Source organism: Monocercomonoides exilis (assembly GCF_001643675.1).
Source record: "Monocercomonoides exilis strain PA203 chromosome Unknown scaffold13-1861174, whole genome shotgun sequence".
Lineage (NCBI taxonomy): Eukaryota > Preaxostyla > Oxymonadida > Polymastigidae > Monocercomonoides > Monocercomonoides exilis.
The window spans coordinates 1,747,853-1,766,431 of NW_027150558.1; the positions used below are offsets into that span (position 1 = coordinate 1,747,853).

An 18,579-nucleotide genomic window follows, 5' to 3' on the forward strand; every position below is an offset into this window, starting at 1 on the left:
CAAACAAAAAAAGATGAACCAACAAAAACAAATAACATATTTGCTAAATCAAAGTTAAAAAATTGCTTTTTAGCTGGAATCCGATAGGAAATGACTGATTTTCATATTCCATCAAAGAGAAAACATGAAAAATGAATATTTATGAAATTCTAATGATTATTGATGATTTTCTTATTTCAAAATGAAAAACAAAAGGATAAAAATTTTCCACAAGGAAAATATAGCTATTCAATGTTATTTTCAACATTTTTCGTATTTTTATTTACATTTCAAATTTGATTTGTGAAAAAAATTTTTTTGATTTGAACCATTAAAAATGTTCTGATAACTGTAAAATCCAGATAAAACCTTATTGTGAGAGCAGCATCGAAAAAGAAAAGACCAGAACTACTCCATTCTTTTTTGCGATGGAGATACAGAAACAAAAGAATTGAAAGCGAGGGCTTGTTCAACAGAAGGAGCATTGTCAAATCCTCATTTTGCCGGTGCAGTTCAACAGCCAGAACAAACAAAAAATTCATTAGAAAGGCAACACATAAAAGTAGAGTCCGCCAGCGTTCCCCTTTTGAACAGTCAGAGCAAAGCTGCTGTCAACAGCGAAGCAGATGCTAATTCCTTTGACAAAACACCACAAACATCGTGCTCAACAATAGAATATTCCTTTGAGTGCTCCATCATATTTTTTGCCAACATTATCTTCAATAGTCAATGTGTTTTATTTGCCTTTCCAAGTGAAGCCAAAAAGATTTCATTGATTTCATCAATTTTCCAAATCTTCATTCCATTCCATTCCGATCTGCATTCTTCTTTGAATATGTTTCCATTTTCATTGCAGCTTTATCAGATTTGTCGAAAATGCATTGGTTGCATTTTAACATTGAAAAGCAATATTTTGAACATCACTTGAACATCAACCACGTGACATTCATTGTGAGGTTTAAATCGTTTATTCGTAAATTCTATTCAATTTGCTTTCTCATTATCCATCATCTTTTTAGATATTTTGACACGAGATATTTTGAAGATGCACCAATTTTATTTTTTTGAAATGCACACAATTTTTATCAGAAAAGCGCTGGCTTTGGTGAGAATTTGCATTGATGGGAATTGCTTGGGAAGAAAAGATAACACCATTGGGGCACAAGGAAGAGAGCGAAGAAAAAGAAGAAAAAGAAGAAAATTGAAAAGAAAATGAAAGGATGAGGTTGATGAGAAGAAGAAGAAAGAGATGGAAGCAGAGCCAATGCAGAACGGAAAGCGAAGAACAAGAGATTGGGAAGGAAGAAGAGGCGGATGGAGTTATTAGTGTTTTGCAATGAGAATGTTTAGCTGGCAAAGAAGGGCAAATTGCGATTGTTCATGTTTGCAGATTAATATTGATTTTTTTGAATGATGAAAAATTGAAGAAATGTGAAATATGAGAAACGATTGAAATTAGTTTTTTTTTTTCATTTATTTTGGAAAATGTATTTTTGAGTTTTAATTACAACATATGAAATTCTTTTTGTTTGTTTTTTTAAATCTTTTGGAATTTTTTCTTTTCTTTTTTTAAAAAGAATATGAGAAGAGAAGGTTCAAATTGCATGTTCTCTCAATTGGAATAAAGGATTTCTTGAAAGGCATCTTTTTTCTGAAAAAAAAGCAGATGAGTATTTTTGAATAACAAACATTGGCTGTTTGTATCAATTGGACAAATATGCAAAATTGAGAAGGAGCAAGAAAGCTGGGGACGAATAAAGCAGAAGATGTTGTTTGGATGTTTGGAGCAAAGAAGCAGAAGAAGAGTTGAATGAGAAAGAGAGGAAATGAAGAGAAGAAGAGGGAAGAAAAGAAGAGGAATTGATCGATGAAATGATGTGAAAGTTGGAAGAAAGTTATGAAGGGAGAGCAGTTGAGCATCAGACAAGTGGAAGAAAGAGAAGGTGGATGAAGAAAGACTCATCATTTTAGAACAATTGGAAAGGATTCATTTTATAATTCGAAACAACACATTCAAATGGTGATTTTGAAATCATTTTTTTTGGATGAGAGATTTTCACATTTTTATTACTTTGCTGGACAGCAATTTCTTTTTGAAAAGGTTTTTTTTTCAATCTTTCATTCAATTTTATCTTTTTATTTTATTTTATTTTTTGAAGTGAAAGAATTTCATCTGCATCAGCAAATACCGATTCATGCCCGACAAAAACCAAAGAAAACAACGTGCTTTGGATATGCTCCAGATGTATTTCAAAAGCCCACAAAATGATTTGCTGAAAGAAAGATTTTTTCAATTTTCCATTGCGAAAAAAACCATTATTTATTTCGATTTGATCATCCGGAAAAAAATAAAAATTTTCAACTCAAAATTGACTTTCATTCTGCTTGAGAATGCTTTTGTTCATTTTTGCATGCTTGATTTTTGGAAATACATTTGAAGCACAATATGTCTCTGGAACTGCCACATTTCAAAACAAAGGTATTCTTTTGAACTGTTATTTTTTCAATAATTTTCTTTATTTGTGTTCAGGTTATTCAAATGATGCACAATATCTGTCAGAGACTGATGTTAATTACTTGATTGAGCAGAATGCATTGTTGGAAGTGAAAAGATCACAGTCAGGACTTTCTACAGTGAAAAACACATTTTTGGGATTGCACAATTCTTCAGTTGGACTGAAAAATGTGGCAATTGAGCATTCTTCTTCAACATGTGTGCTAATAACAGACAAATCAACTGTAACAATAGATTCCTGCATTTCCCACCAAAAATCGGAATCTCCGTTTCTTTTGCAAAGTGGGGCAATCTGTTTCACAAATATGAGTTTGATCCCCCAAAAGAATTTGAACCCTTCCAGCCTCATATTTTCATCTGATGATTCAAATTGTGTTATTTTCAGAAATTCCATCGTTGAAGATCTGGCTGTCTCATCATCAGACTATTTCCTGCTGTCTGGAAAGAGCGAAAGTGAACAGATTTATGATTGTGCCTTCAGGAACATTTCGGTGAAATATGACAAAAACAGTGATTACCAAATCGAACATTCATGCTTGTTGAGTTTTATGGAGAACTGCCTTATTTATTCTTCTGCTAATGTCTTTGAAGGAGGTATTTCAAGCGGATCATATTCTTCAGAGGAATTCATCTGCAAAAACACATCAATATGCAAAGGGAGAAGAGAAGCAAATTCCCTTCAGAAAAAAGTGCATATTGATTCAACAGCAAATGAATCCTTTTCTTTATGTGAATGGATTGATTGCATAGCCGAACAAGGAGGTGCACTTTATGTGCATGACAATGAAAAAGCCATCCTTCGAGTTGAAAATTCTTCATTTACTCGATGCAATGCTTCATCCACAAGAGGGGGCGCAATATATGCACTGAAAATCGCTGAATGCATTGTGCTTCATTCATCATTTTCTCAATGCACATGTGCTTCAATTAATGTAGATGGTGGTGGAGGAGGAATTAGGGTGGAGAATGTGTATGTGCAATCAATGGTCGACGATTGCTCCTTTCGAAATTGCTCATCCGGCAACGATGGAGGGGCAATAAACCTGCGTCCAACAAATACAAAAAGGCAGAAAGAATGCATCATCAATTCATTGTTTGATAACTGTCGAAGCAATCACTCAACTAACGGGATCGGAGGTGCGATAGAACATTTTTTCGCAACAGATAAAGTTGTTTTTTCAAATTGCAAATTCAGTAATTGCATTTCCATGTGCGGAGGAGGTGCTGTTGGTGTATTAATTAACAGTAACAATAATGGAACATTGTTTTATTTCTGCTTTTTTCACAATAATTCATGTGTGAAAGGAGGTCATGATATTGTCCTTCAAGATTCAACATCAAACAACATTGATTCGACCTGCTGTTCAACAAGGAATACAACAAATAGAGTCAGTGCAGAAACATATTCAGTTTTTGATAAAAGCGAATGGCTTCGAAACAATTTTGGAATAATGAGATTTGTTTCTTCGACTGAAACACAACCTTATGCAACTGATACATATGCATGTGGGCTGGATAAAATTCATCCTTGTGGAACTATCAGGCATTGTTTGACTCAACTTATTCCTGATATTGTCACAGATATTGAGATACTCACAGGAACGATCACAGAAACCAAGAAAGTGGATTGTGGAATTAACACTTTCACAATATATGGCCAAAGTGATTTGAGTTCAACAGTTCGAATAGAATTTGAAACATCTGGGTTGTCTCTTTTTTCTGTATCAGCGGGAACATTAACAGTCAGAGATTTTATCCTTGTGCATAACTCGGTTCATCAGAATAACCGTGGGTCAAGGCTGTTTGAGATTACAGGAGCAGGAGGAATGAGCGTCAGCAGACTGAACATATCTTTTGGGAGCGGACAATCTTCAGAAACAGCGTTTGCCACTGAGCTGATAAATGTTCAGAGTGGTATGTTGCAGATGGAAAGTGTGAACTGGGTAAAGACTATCTCCACAACTTCATTGTTTTCGCTTTCTTCAACAAATGGAATTTCGTTGACACTTTCAAAATGCACCTTTGATGGGATTGAAAGAACAACCAGCGGAGCAGCTGTGATTTCGTTTTCCAACGATAAGGCAAATGTTGATCTAAATTCGAGCACTTTTGAAGGATGTGGAAGCAGAACATCGTCTGATGGGGGATCGATGATGCTGTGTGCCGGAGAAGAAAATGAAGTGAAAGTTGAAGGCGGGACCTTTGATGGATGCTTTTGTTCAGCAACAGATGGCCTTGGGGGAGGAATCCTTCTTCGATTGATGAAGGAAAATCCAAATTTCCTGATATCCTCTTCATTTGGAACAAACACAGCCAAGTGGGGAAGCGACATCTTCGTCTTATCACCAAATCTGGAAATGACTGCAAAATCAGAAAGGATCACATGTGTGGAAGCATCTTTGGATTCATTTGACAAAATTCGAGGATTCGACAACGGAAATACAACTTTGGCTTCTCTCTGTGCATCTATCTCTTCAACCCAGAAGAAATCTTTGCGAGAAATTCTGAGGCAACTGACCATTCTCACTGTGGAATAGTCCAATTCCCTTGTGTGACAATGAAACATTCGCTCACACGTCAAATAGGAACAAAGAAAGTTGTTGTGAGTGGAATGATTTCTATGAGCGATGAATTGGCATTTGATGAACAGAAGCATGAAATCCGAGGAAATGATGATCAAAGTGGTTGGACGGTGTCTGATGCAAGTTCAATTTCCAATTCAGCGATGATAACAGCAAGTGCTGAAACAGAATTATCAACACTTATCTTTTCTCTTCCTCCTTCTCTTTCATCACACTCCATTTTTATTTCTTCTTCTTCGCAACTGACTTTGTCTCATTGTTCTCTTTCCCTTCAAAATTCTTTATCAGAATTGACATTTCTGTTTTTATCCGTTGAGTCCGGAACCTTGGCTGTTGATTCGTTTTCAGCTTCATCGATTGATTTGAGTGGATATTCATTGATCTCATTGTCTGGAAGTGGAACAAATACAAAGTTGGTGGACGCTCTGTGGCTGAACATGACGAAATGCAATTTCACAGATATCGAAAGAGCAGCTGGAAGTGGAGGCTGTGTGAGCATTGATAATAGCAACGATGAAAATTCACATGGCGAAATAAATATTGAAAAATGCGATTTTGAGGAATGCTCTGTGATGGCTGATGAAAGCAGAGGAGGCGCAATCAACGCCCTGTTGAAAGGGAATACTCAATTGAACATTATTTCATGCACATTCACAGGATGCACAGCACCAACTGGAGAAGAAGGGAAAACTGGCTTTGGTGGAGGGATGGCACTGAAGCTGATTGATGGTGATTCTTCATTTGTGATATCATTACCTGTTTTTGAGGCAGACAAGCCAAATGTTGCAAAATATGGAAATGATCTATTTGTTGAAGCATTCAACTTGACAAAGAGTATCACAAACACCTCACTTCCATTTGTATCAGAGAATCTTGCTGATTTTTCCTTGAATTCTATGAGAGGCTTTGATGGGATTGACACAACGAATGCCATCCCGCTGGTGTATTTCTGGCTTGAACTCGGATCGGAGATATTTATTGGAGGTGATGGAAAAGATATGAGTGCATGTGGATTCTCAGATTATCCGTGCCTTTCAATTGATTATTCACTTTCAAGATTATCAGGAGGAAGTGAAAGGAATATTACCATCATTGGAAAAGGAATTCTTCAAAAGAGTGTTGAACTTAGTGACATATCTATCAAATCGGATGATACAAATAAATGCTCTGTGGAATGTCGTTCATCACTTGAAGGAGCAGAAGGAGCAGCAATGAAGATTCAGGGTATTACCAATTTCGAACTGATAAACTTTGTGATCCAAACATCATTTGAAAATCGTATGAACGTTTTGATGCATGTTGATTCAAGCGAAGGATTATTGACTGTGAAAGACTGTTCATTCACTAAAATGGAAGAAAGCGGAGAAGAAATAATTAACATTGAGTTGATCCAGGCAGATGGTGGCACAACTCAATTGGAATTTGTGAAAGTTCAATCACTATGTTTTTCACAAGATATTATTTCTGTGCTATCTTCAACGATTTTGAAGATCAAAAACCTGACAATGAAGAATGTTGAGCTGGATGGAGCAAGCGGATTGAGCATTTCAAAGAGTTCAAGAAGAGAGAAAAACCATGTGGAACAAGATGTTCTTATTGAGTGCAGTTCATTCGAAGAAGTCACTCAGAACACAACCAATGATATTCCCATCATTCGAAATGACAACGATGAGCCTTTGAAAATGGTGATTCGAAACACAACGATGAAAAGATGTGGAGGTTTGAAGTGTGGAAAGGGAGGAGGGATGTTTTGTGGGTTGAATGAGGGAGGAACCTTCGACTGCTCATTTTGCACGATTTCTGAGTGCTTCTGTTCAACCACAGGAAGAGGTGGGTGGCTGTTTCTGGAATGCACCTGGACAGTTGAGCAGCCTCTGAATTTTGTCCTTTCGAATATCACATTCAAAGACAACTCTGCATTGAGAGGGAGAGATGCGTATGTGAGATGCCACTCAATTGAAACACAAATAGGTGAAAAGCAATTCTTGCTGGATTTCAGAGCACCATTTGTGAAGGAGCTTGCAATGTGGGGCTGCACAACAGATTCGTTTGTTGGGGAAGAAGATCTATTGCTGATGGTTGTGAGATACCAGAGTGAGACAATATTTGTGTCTTCTGTTGCAGACAATCACACAGACAGCAAGCAATGCGGAGAGTTCAGCGCACCATGTCACTCATTGGATACGGGAGTTCAACATATCATTCCTTCATCATATTCGCAGCTGTTAGTGTCAGAGGAGACGATCATCAATGGAGAATGCAGTGCACATAATGTCAGCATACACTCGCTGGAATCTCCCTCAGCTGCTTTGGTTCATCTGAACTCAACAATAACAGACGAGGGAAGTCTTATCACAACCTCAGAGAATGTTCGGATTGAGAGATTGAAATTCAACTTTGGCAAGTCGTTTTGTTATTCTGGAAGTTCAATTATCCATGAAGCAAATGGACAGCTTTCTCTTTCAATTGTTGATTTCTCTTCAGTTGTGGAGTCAAACAGCATTCCATCTGTTGCTCTCAACTCAACTTTGCTGAGCATTGCAAATGGAATTCTGCATGTTGACAACTGCTCAGTTTCACTCCTTTCATTCAAGAAGCCTTCGCTTCTGTGCAATGGAGATGAGATCAATATCACAAATTTCAAACTGGAACAAATTGAATCAACATCAAATGTATTTGAGATTGGGCAGTGCAAAGAAGTTGCATTTAATTGGGTTGTGGCTGATGAAGTGAAGCTGTCTGAGGGCTGCATCATTGCGATTCATGGTTCGAATTCAGGAACAACTTCGATTGGAATCTCCTCATTCAACAACTGCTCAAGGAATTCAGGAGGATCTTCTGTTCTCTCTGTTTCTTCAACTTCTGCTCAAATAACACTTTCAAACTGCACTTGCACGAATTGTGTTTCATTGTCTGAAAAAGGGAGCATAATCCAAGTGAGCAATTCAACGAATGTTTTTTTGGAGTTGTGTCGATTTGTTGGAGTTCTTGAGAAAGAAAGGGAAAGTGATAGAATTAATTCTTTTGAAGAAATTTGCAAATGGAGTGGATCACTTGTTCATTCAGCGAATTCTTCACTGATGATGAATTATGCGACAATATCGAATTCTTCGTCAGGAGGATTGTCCATATCTGCTGGCAATGTGACAATTGAGAAAGGAGAATTCTTCAACAACAATCCTTTTGTTCAGAAATATCCCTCTCTTCGCAGAAACATCATTTGCTCAGATTCCGCCTCATTGACCATTTCCAGTTTGAAAGGAGGAGATGGAGTGAAGGATAACTCATCGCTTTGGATCCTGAATGATGGATGCACCCTTGGAGGGATAGCAGGAGAAAGATCATCATCTTTCTTCATTCCAAAACTCGAAGAGGCATCTCTCATTGAAAATGGCAGCAATGTTGTTGTGAAACTCAAAGGAGCACTTCTTCTTCCTTGTGATTTGTCATTCAGACTGGTGTATAAAACAAGGGATGTGGAGTTGGTTGAGACATATCCCTTTGATGAAAACAGTTTTGTGTCTGAAGGTGAAGTGATTGGAACAATCCCTTCAGAAAATATTTCAAAGATTGGAGAAGAAACAGAAGTATCTGTGATGATTTTGTTTGGAAAACAATTGGCTGCGACTTCTTCACAGATACTGAAGAACAGAAGTGAATCCAAGGTGAATGGAGATGAAAGGATTTCTGAGGGAGGAAAAGAAGGAAAATCTTATTGGTTGCTCATTGTTATCATCCTTGTTGTGGTTTTATTGATTGTTCTTATTGTTTCTGTTATTCTTGCAGTCAGATGGAAAAAGGCAAAGAGAAGGACAGAGGAATTGGAAGAGATTGTGAATGATACTGTGAGAAAAGATCCGAAACTGATTGAGATGACAACAATGGAGATGTCTCCAGAGGAGCAGTGGAGGAGAGCAGAAAGAGAGGCAGAGAAGAATAATGAAGAGAGGATCAAGAAGAGGGTTTATGCGAAAAGCCTTCAGCATTCAGAATCGTCAGAGCATTTGCTGGCTGAGAGTGGATCGACTGAATACATATTGGGGAAAGACTCAGACAATATTCCTGAATGGATGTTGGAGAAGGTTGACGAAAAGGAAGAAGAAGAGATAAGGAAGAGAACTCCATCGCCATCAATTTCTTCCACTTGTTCAACTGATTCAGATTCAACTTTTGTTCGATCAGAGAGTCTGTGCCCCACAACCTCATCGATGTCGAATCTGGTGGATGCAATGGCCTGTTCATCTCCTCACGAGAAGCTGATTGTTGACTTGAGAGATTCGCTGTTCATGTTGTTGCATGGAAGGAACAAAACAAAGGAGATGGCGATTGGGAGTTTGAAGGAAAGGGAGCAAACAGCTGCTCAAATCCTGTTCTGGGTGGCGAATGGAGCTCTCCACTCCTTTGACGAGATGGAAAGCTCACTTCAGTCATTTGCCAATCTGAGTCCACATATTGTGTTGTTCTCCGAACACATGGTCATCTGCATTGTGATGCATTCAGACATTTTATCAGATGATGACTCTGATTCATCATCGATCTCATCATCAACCGTTGTGACATCTGCCAGTGACGATGGTGATGATGATGACTCCCTTCCCTCATCTGCCTTTGAGGATGAGGGACTTTTCAAAAAAGAGTGTTTGAGGTGGAAGGCGCCAGAGCTGCTGATCAACAAGAACATGGGGGCAACAAAGAAGTCGGTTTCATTCTCGATCGGGATGATGCTGTGGGAGTGCCTTACACTCCAGATCCCGTTCGGAGATTACGAGGCAGAGGTGGCTGGGCAGAAGATAGTGAATGGAGAGAGACCTAAAGTTGAATGCGTTCGAGAGCTGTCAATGGGAGCGATTTCGGAGAGGTGCTTGTTGGAAGAGGGCGGAAGCAGGCCGACGCTCGTTGAGCTGAAAAGAGAATTCATCCAACATTTCCCAGCTGGAGCTGTGATGCTCACTGTTTCAGATGCGATAGACATCAGCAGAGAGACATACAATGGAAACAGGGCAAGCGGGACAATATCAGAAGGGAGCATTCTTGGTTCAATGAAGGAGTGAGATGATCACGCACAGACTGAGAATAGAAAGCATTCACCATATGTGGATGTTGGAAGTGGTGGTTTCTGTTCGAGTTCATTGGTGATTAATTGGAAAAATAAATTTTTGACGATATTCACAAAGCAGGACATAGGAAGCAGCGAGATGAATAAGGAGCGAAAAAATAAAAAGGAATACCGTGAAAAAGGAAAAGGAAAAGAAAAAGAAAAAAAAGCAGTGTGGCAATCATGCGGATGGAGTTGCCACAACTGTGAATAATGATAATAGTTGTTCTATAGAATATTTAAAGCTGGCTTTTGTTATTTTTGGTGAATGAATAAGATTTTTTAACTTTTTTTTTTTTGAAGTTTATCGATTTTTTAATGGATTGTTTTTATTGTTTTCTTAATCCTTATTTTTTTCAAAAAAATTGTTACTCTGATTTTTATTTATTGCTGCAGCTGCTTCATGAAGAGACAAATATTGAAATTATCACAATATTTTTTCCCACCAATAGTTTTCACCATTTGTATTTGTATTGTTCCATTTTGTTTCAATTCTGTTCAAACAATTCCAGTTGAATTAGCTTTTATTCACTTTTGTTTTCGTTCTTCATTTTTTTGATAGCCAGCCTTTTTCGTTGTTTCTTGTTCTTCACATGTGTATATATTCATGTACCTCACAAGAATTTTTGAAATTCAGTTGTTTGTATTTCAAATTCATTTCATGTTTGTATTCATCCACTGAATTTTTGGAGAGGAAATATCATTTTTCAATTCTTTCAACAAATGAATATAAAATGCATCACGATAATTCATCAAGCATGTTTCTGCTGCAAACAAACAGATTCTGACAGTCTTTTGATAGATCTCAGAGACAAATAATTTTCATATTCCACTTTTTCATCTGTTCAAAAGCAATACAAATAGATAATTTGTGTGCAAAATGAAGGCAAAGTCGATGAAAGTTGTGGAGATGCTCCATAAGAAAGAAGAAATTGCCTAAAAAGAGCATTTGAGGACAAATCAAAAGATGACTGTTGTTCATTCAGTTGTTTCGTTGAATGTTCATTCAAAAATGAATGTTCATCCAAATCATTTTCCTTCATCGATTCATCTTCTGTGACAAGTCGAAGGCTCGTTTCATTGCCAAATCCGAAGAAGATCATTTCAATCACTTATTTTGTCCGAGAATTGTTTTGATAACTAGTTCTTTTAATCTGGAGCTTATTAATCTTCCACATGAAAAAAGTCAGGGTTGATCTCCATTCCTTGTTGAATGCCTTTTGATCAACTTTTCTCAATAAATGTTGAATTGTCACCATTTTCATGTTTTTTTGTCTGAAATAATGTGAAAGAATGAATATTCATTATGTATCGATGAAAAATAATGAAAGAAAAGGAACAATGTTGAATTCAAGTGGAGTTGAATGAAGTGGAAAAAAAAAACAACTCCAATTTTTGTTGTCTGTTGAAGGAGTTGAAGAAGAAGTTGATAAATGAAATGAAATGAAATAGATGTGAACAGATGACATTCCACCACCAAATTGTGAATGAAAAATGGAATGAAGACCCACACATTAATTGATCTGCTCAGAGGAAGGAAAGCGAAAGAAACTATTTCCGGTTCATATTGTGGAATTGTTGAATTGTTGGAGAAAAATGTATCAGTGGATTTATGCTTCATTTAAGAAGTGACAGAAATCGACAAAAATGATGAAAATGGAAAAATCAAGAAGAAAATGAAGGAAAACGATGAGGAGGGAAAAGAAGAAGAGGGAGAGGAAGAGAAAGAAGTTGAAGAAGAAGAAGAAGAAGAAGAAGGAGGAGGAGGAGAAGGAGAAGGAGGAGGAGGAGGAGAAGGAGGAGGAGGAGAAGGAGGAGAAGGAGGAGAAGGAGGAGGAAGAAGGCAAAGAAGGCTGGGTGATTGAGAATTGTGAAATAAATCCAATCCTTTTTATAAAGATGTTGAAAATGACTTGAGTGAAGTCGATTGATATAAATAATTCATTCGCTGAGTTGATTTCAGATGAAATAAACAATCATTATCACAAAATATGTGAAAGGCAGAGAGATTCAAACAGATGAAGATGGAAGTCCACAAATCATCGACTGCCTTTGTGTGGTTGAACTGTTATGTCCCTCAGAAAAAGAAAATTGTGTTTACCCATTGGTGTTCATAATTCAAACGAACGAAACGTCTGATGAGGGTATGGGCAAAGAAGAATTCGAAATCGAAGAAGATGTTAACAATGGAAGAAGTTGACACAAATACTAAAATTTTCAAAGACAAGGAAAAGAGAAAGATGAATTTTTTGATGATGTGATTGGTGTATCGATTCTGGAAATGAGCATCTTTTATTGAAGTGAGACTGTTGAGAAAGATAAGGAAGGTGAAGAAGAAGAGAAGATATCAGCTTTTCCAAGATATATTGAGCAACAGAAAAAGATGAATTTGTTCTGAATGAGAATGCATAAAAAGCACATCTGCTCTGATAAATGTTATGCTTCTGCCAAGCATTCCGAACAAATATACCAAACAAACTGCTTTCTCTCTCTTTCAGGCTCATGTCAAGCATTATCAGGCTTTTCAATATGCATATCAGATGGCTGAAGTCACGAATATCATTGTTGAATGGATGCAAATAAGAATAATCTCAAAACTTCTGGCTCTTTTGCAAAAGATTCCAGAGCTTCCCTCTCTTTGTGGTATTCCTGTTCATGGCCAATCTGTATTCATTGAAAGAACATTTTAAAAGAAAAACGAACAAAACAAAAAAAGTCAAACCATCTTTTTTTTGGCCTCGAAATATTTTCCCATCTCCAATGGATTGGTAATTATCAGCCCAGCTGGCTTTCTTGTTCTAAGAATCCATTGTGAAGCAGGCAATGATTTCACATGAAAATACACATTCTCCAAATAAACAAAAAATGCACTCCTTTTCAAAATCAAATTCAACGTCATGTCTTTTCTGGCAGCGCACCAACGGGTTTCGCGCAAAATGCAAATGAAATTGTTGTAAATGCCTGCTGAGTGCTTTATTCTGCTCGCTTCCTCCATTGTCCAACCACTCAATTCCCTTTCCTTTTCCACAAAGCCAATGTTCCATTAAAAAAACCATATAAAGCAAGTCCTGCCCAAAAGATATGCCAAGTGCACTGCACTTCCCACAAAATGACAAAGCGGTTCAATTCAATCTTTCTGATATTCTCCTCCCTTTTTCTGCATCTTGCTTGAGTTATTTTTCATTCAAAATATCGCGGCCAATGTTGCACCATATGTTTTGCAATAAATAGCCATGTTCGTATTTCATGCAATTTCCCCTGCCAATTCACTTTTCGAAAGCAATCGATGCAAACAGCCAATGCTTATCCATCAGAAAATATAATCCTTGCTCTTCTGCAGTACTACAACTCGCATGGATGCATCCGTGGCTGTGTGCCTAAGAAGCTCAAATATGCTTAGGCTGCTGCAAATCACCAATAAAAAATCATCAGTTATTAAATTATAGGTTGGCCACCCTTATTTATTTGCTCAAAAAGGAGATTTTTTAATCCAAAGATTTGTTTGTTTTAATGCAAATGACATCGACGTCACATGAAAATGTGTGGAATAAAGCGTTATTAGATATTTGATTTGGTTCTTTTAATTCTTTTAATTTGAACAAAACACGAATATTTCGAAAATGAATTTATTTGTTGTTTTTGATTCACTTTGTGATTTCTCAGCCAACTTCAAAAAGTCGAATATTTCTTGGTTTGTAAAGTGTTATAAGAAATGAATGGTTGAATGAACAAATGATTGTTATTTGTTCTTTGATTTTTCAATTTTTTTAGAGAAACTTTCGCAGTTGGAACAATTCACTGGAGCCGAACAGAAACAGATTATCGAAGAAGTGAATGGGATATTGGATGAAATGGAAAGAAAAGAATTGGAATCTGTTTTATCAGATGAACTATCCAACAAAATACATAAAATGATAAAAGAAAAGAAACTTTCGATGGAAAATGCAATTTTGTTGTTGAAGCACATTGGATATTTGAAAACGTTGAAAAGAATAAATATTTATGACTTTGAAAAAATTTCTTTGGGTGAAAGAATTGATAAGATGAATGCTGAAGAGGAAGAGAAAAAAGAAAAAAAGAATGAAAAGTTACTGGCTGATCTTTGCGAATGCTATCTTTTGTTGAACAGCATAGTATTCTTAGAATTGATACCTATTTGTATATCTCGCCTTTTGAAAGTTGTGCAGAACAAAGAGGAAAACGAAGATATTCGAAAAGAAGTGGAAATGGCTTTGCTGGCTTTGAGTATATCTGGATGTTGGGTATGAACATAGTTATTTCATTTTTGATATTATATATATATATATATTTTAAAATAATTCTGATTAGAAAGTGCCAAAAGAGCTGTATTTGAATAAGATTACAGAAATCATCAAATATCATCAAGAGCATCACAATCTGACGCAACTCGCCTATCTGTCTGCTTGGGGGTTTCTGATAGACCGATTATACAAAGATGAAAGCTTGGAAGAAATGTTTGTAAATGAGCTTCATTTTATAAGAGAGGCAGAAGGAGAAATTGAAGATCTGTCAAAGAGTTTGAATTTGAAGATGAAAGAAGAAGGAAGAGAAAAAGAACCGAATGAAGTGTTTTTAATCGGGAGATGGTTCACTGTTATTGAACATTACTTTTCCTCGTGCAAAATGTGGAACGAAGAAATTACTGGACTTATTCGCAACCTTGTTCGAGTGTTTCGATTATTAAATGATAAATACCCATTTACAAGATTTGTATGCATTTGTTCATTTGACATGGCAGCAAGAAATAGAAATGCGAAGATTGATGTCTTGTTGAAAAGCGGAGCCATGGATGCAGTTTTTGAGGAGATTCAGCGGCAAACACTGGAAGAAGAAATAGTAAATGAATGTTTGATTTTATTTTTGGTTATTTCAAGAAGAATGAAATTCAAGGAGAAAGATGAAATAGAAGAAGCAAAAAGAAAGGCAACCAAAAGGAAGATATTTGAAAAATTGGAAGAGGAAGGACACGAAGATACCATCACAAGCATTTATGAATGCATTGAGTTTTTCATAGAAAAATTTAATTTTACAATGTCATTGAATATTTCAGATTATCTTGTGAATGTCTGACAGAGAGAAATGTTTCATCTTTTGTAACTCAAAAATATTTTATTTTTTCTTTTTAATTGGTTGATGATTCTTCAAAACTTTTGATATGCTTTCTTTATTAATGAGGTTTTTTTTTTTTTTTACCGAGATTATCTGACCATTTTTCAGATTGTTCTGTAAATGTTCGAGGAAATGAGATATTCTTTATTCTGTGAATCAAAATTTTTATTTATTTTTTTCTTTCAGCGTCATATCGCAATTCGACAAACTACGAGTGAGTTTTGTATCTTTATTTATATCATTTCACAAAATGGAAAACAAATATTCATTTAAATCTTATTTCAAAAGCCAGCTTTTCATGATTTGGAAATGGAGAAAAGCTTTTTTTTTTTTTTTTTTTAAAAAAAAGAAAGAAGAAAAAGAAAAAGAACACATTGCTTTTTCTTGCTGGACATTTTTTGCTGCAACCTGCATCTCCTTCTGCATTCTGAAAGTTTCCTCTCATTTGAATTTGAAAATTTTTTTTTGTACCGGCAAATAAAGCTCATTAAATAATTATAAAACATGTTAAAAGAAACCGCTTTTATACGATGAGCTTTTTGCATGACTTTTGGATCAACAAAAGAGCTGGTATTTATTATTTCAAAATTAATTACGATGAAAAATACAAACGGATTTCAAAATCGTTTGTTTGACAATATTTTTCTGAATGTTAAAGTCATGATAAGTTTAATATTTTGTATTTTTTATCAAGAAAAAAAGGATTTATTTATCAATGAAATTGCATACAAAAAGCCAACTATCTATTTTTTTTTCTATCTTTTTTTTTTAATTTTATATTGCTCAATATTGTTAAACATGTCAAAATACAAAAATGTTGGAAAAAAATCTAGAAGCACTAAAAACAGACATTACTTTCTCTTCTAACAAGAAATAGAATACTTCACATACATCAACCTTTGAAAAAAGTCTTAAAAAAAAGTCATTTAAAATACACAAAAATCAAAGAAATGAGAAATATTGTTTCAGTTGAAAAAGTGATGAACAATAAAAAAAAAGAGAAACGGATTTTTTTCTATTTTTCTTTTTCTTTTCAAATTTTTTTTTATTCTTTTCACAAAAAAGAAATCAAAAAGCATCCAAAATAACAGCAAGGTTTGGTTTAAGAGGACTTTATAAAAGAAAAAAAAAGAAGGTTAGTTTTTTTTTTCATTTGAACAAAAATCATATCATAAAAAGATACTTCAGTTTGTGTTCGAAAGGAAATAGAAATCGGGAAAGAGAAGGAAGAGAAGGATAAGAGGATTATGGAATAACAAGATGGAAAACACAAAATAAAAGCAAAACATGTTAGAAATAGAATTAGCAATAGAATTAGCTATATCTGAAGAAACAATAACAATAATAACAATAACAATAAAATTTCTCTTTCCAATTTCGAAAAAAAAAAAAAAAAAAAAAAAAAAAAAAAAAAAAAAAAAAAAAAATAATTAAAAAGAAAAAGAAAAAATTCTTTTGTTCGAAATGAAAAAAAAAAAAAAAAAAAAAAGGAAAAGAAAAGAAAAGAAAAATATTCTTCAGCAGATTTAAAGCGTACGAAATAAACCTAAGTTTTCAACAACGATCAAAGAAAATTGTCATTATTGACGGAAAATGCTAACACTTCACAAACAAATGAAACAAGTCATAAATATATAAAAAAATTGAGAAGGAGAAAGAGAAAGAGAAAGAGAAAGAGAGAGAGAGAGAGAATGAGAAAGAGAAAGAGAGAGAGAGAGAAGCTGAGAGAGAGAAATAGAGAGAAAGGGAGTGAAATAGAGGGAAGTGATGAGAAATGATGAGAAATAAAGAGAAATTAAGAGAGAGAGAGAAACACAAATTGAGTGAATTACATGAAGCTAGCAATAAACAGGTAGTTTCATAAATGCTTTAAAAGAGCAAATGAAAAAAAAAAAATAAATAAAAATAAAAAAAATATACACAATGAAACAAATTAGAATAACAAAAAAAGGAAAAGAAAAAAAAAGAAGGAAGAAGAGGAAGGAAGAGGAAGAAAGAACTTTATTAAAAACTAATCAAAATAAAAAGGGGGAAAAAAATAGACTAATTCAATGAGAATTACTAGATGAGGAAGGGAATTAAAGGTATGTTTGTTGGACTTGCAACTTCTTGCAGCCTTTAAATAGAGGAATTAATTAATTTATTAATCAACTGATTAAATAATGAGCTAATCGATTAACCAATTAACTAACTAACTAATTAATTAATTAATGAATGAAAAATAAACAGGAAAAGAAGAAAAGAAAAGAATGAGTTTAATAAAAAAAAATTGAGAAGAGAAGAGAAGAATATAGAAGAGTAGACAATGCACATAAACTAACTATTGAATAATCTAACTAACTAATTTATTAACTAACTGATTAACAAGCAAGCTAACAAGCTTTGAAAAATACAGAGAAAATTACAAAATTTTCAAAGAACAAAAGAGAGAGAGAGAGAAATAGAGAAATAGATAGAAATTGAGTAAAGGGGAGTTGAAAGGGAGGGAGAATTCGCATATTATGTGCATTGTCTATAGATCATTAAATAAAGTTGTTGTTGTTGATAGTGATGATGATGATGATGCTGTGATTAATTATGAGCTATTAGCAATTTATTAATGATTAATTGATTATTAAAAAATTAATTAATTAATTACTAATTATTACTAACAAGACTAATGCTGCTACTGCTACTGCTCAAAAAACTATTATTATTATTATTATTCGCAAAGTTATTATTGAACATGCTTCCTGTACTGCTGCTGCTCATAAGACTGTGGTTATTGAAATAGCTATTGTTAAAATTACTATTACTGCTATTATTCATCAGGCTGCTTGTACTGCTGCTGCTACCAATAAGATTATTGGCGCCCAAGTTATTTGTGCTGTAGCTATTGGCCATGAAGCTATTATTGTTATTGCTAATGTTGTTACTGAAGTGATTATTGCTCATGAGGCTGCTTGTGCTGCTGCTGCTGCTGATCATGTTGTTGTTATTGCTGGCAAAGTTATTGTTGAACATACTGCTTGTGCTGCTACTGCCTATCAGTTGGATGTTATTATTATTGAAATTATTGAAATTAGCTACACTGAAATTATTGCTGTTATTAAAATTGTTGTTCATCAGGCTACTTGTGCTACTGCTACTGCTACCAATGAAGTTCTTGCTGTTATCAATTGCATCTTCATTTCCTCCTGCATCACCAACTCCTGCTCCTGCTCCTTCCTTAAAAGCAGCATCGGCAAATGAAATGTCTTCATCAGTGAAGTGCATGTCAAACAAAGAAACAAGCTTCC

General features: G+C 35.0%; 5 protein-coding genes across 5 annotated transcripts; 4 read left to right on the forward strand and 1 right to left on the reverse strand.

Moving 5' to 3' along the window:
* Positions 1-2,552: 2,552 nt before the first annotated feature.
* MONOS_12633 (uncharacterized protein) lies at positions 2,553-2,843 on the reverse strand (the record flags this gene model as incomplete). Its single annotated transcript, XM_067865268.1, has 1 exon — positions 2,553-2,843. One exon carries the CDS (start codon positions 2,841-2,843, stop codon positions 2,553-2,555), a length of 291 nt encoding a protein of 96 aa, XP_067730990.1.
* A 199-nt stretch (positions 2,844-3,042) lies between these two features.
* On the forward strand, positions 3,043-5,031 carry MONOS_12632 (uncharacterized protein; the record flags this gene model as incomplete). The annotated part of the gene is made up of 1 exon (XM_067865267.1): positions 3,043-5,031. One exon carries the CDS (start codon positions 3,043-3,045, stop codon positions 5,029-5,031), a length of 1,989 nt encoding a protein of 662 aa, XP_067730991.1.
* Positions 5,032-5,051: 20 nt separating this feature from the next.
* Positions 5,052-10,313, forward strand: MONOS_12631 (uncharacterized protein; the record flags this gene model as incomplete). Its single annotated transcript, XM_067865266.1, has 1 exon — positions 5,052-10,313. The coding sequence occupies one exon, from the start codon at positions 5,052-5,054 to the stop codon at positions 10,125-10,127; it is 5,076 nt and encodes a 1,691-aa protein (XP_067730992.1). The 3' UTR covers positions 10,128-10,313.
* Positions 10,314-11,670: 1,357 nt separating this feature from the next.
* MONOS_12630 (uncharacterized protein) lies at positions 11,671-12,036 on the forward strand (the record flags this gene model as incomplete). The annotated part of the gene is made up of 2 exons (XM_067865265.1): positions 11,671-11,731; positions 11,798-12,036. The coding sequence occupies 2 exons, from the start codon at positions 11,671-11,673 to the stop codon at positions 12,034-12,036; spliced, it is 300 nt and encodes a 99-aa protein (XP_067730993.1).
* A 5,766-nt stretch (positions 12,037-17,802) lies between these two features.
* MONOS_12629 (uncharacterized protein) lies at positions 17,803-18,532 on the forward strand (the record flags this gene model as incomplete). The annotated part of the gene is made up of 2 exons (XM_067865263.1): positions 17,803-17,868; positions 17,957-18,532. The coding sequence occupies 2 exons, from the start codon at positions 17,803-17,805 to the stop codon at positions 18,530-18,532; spliced, it is 642 nt and encodes a 213-aa protein (XP_067730994.1).
* Between the last annotated feature and the right edge of the window lie 47 nt (positions 18,533-18,579).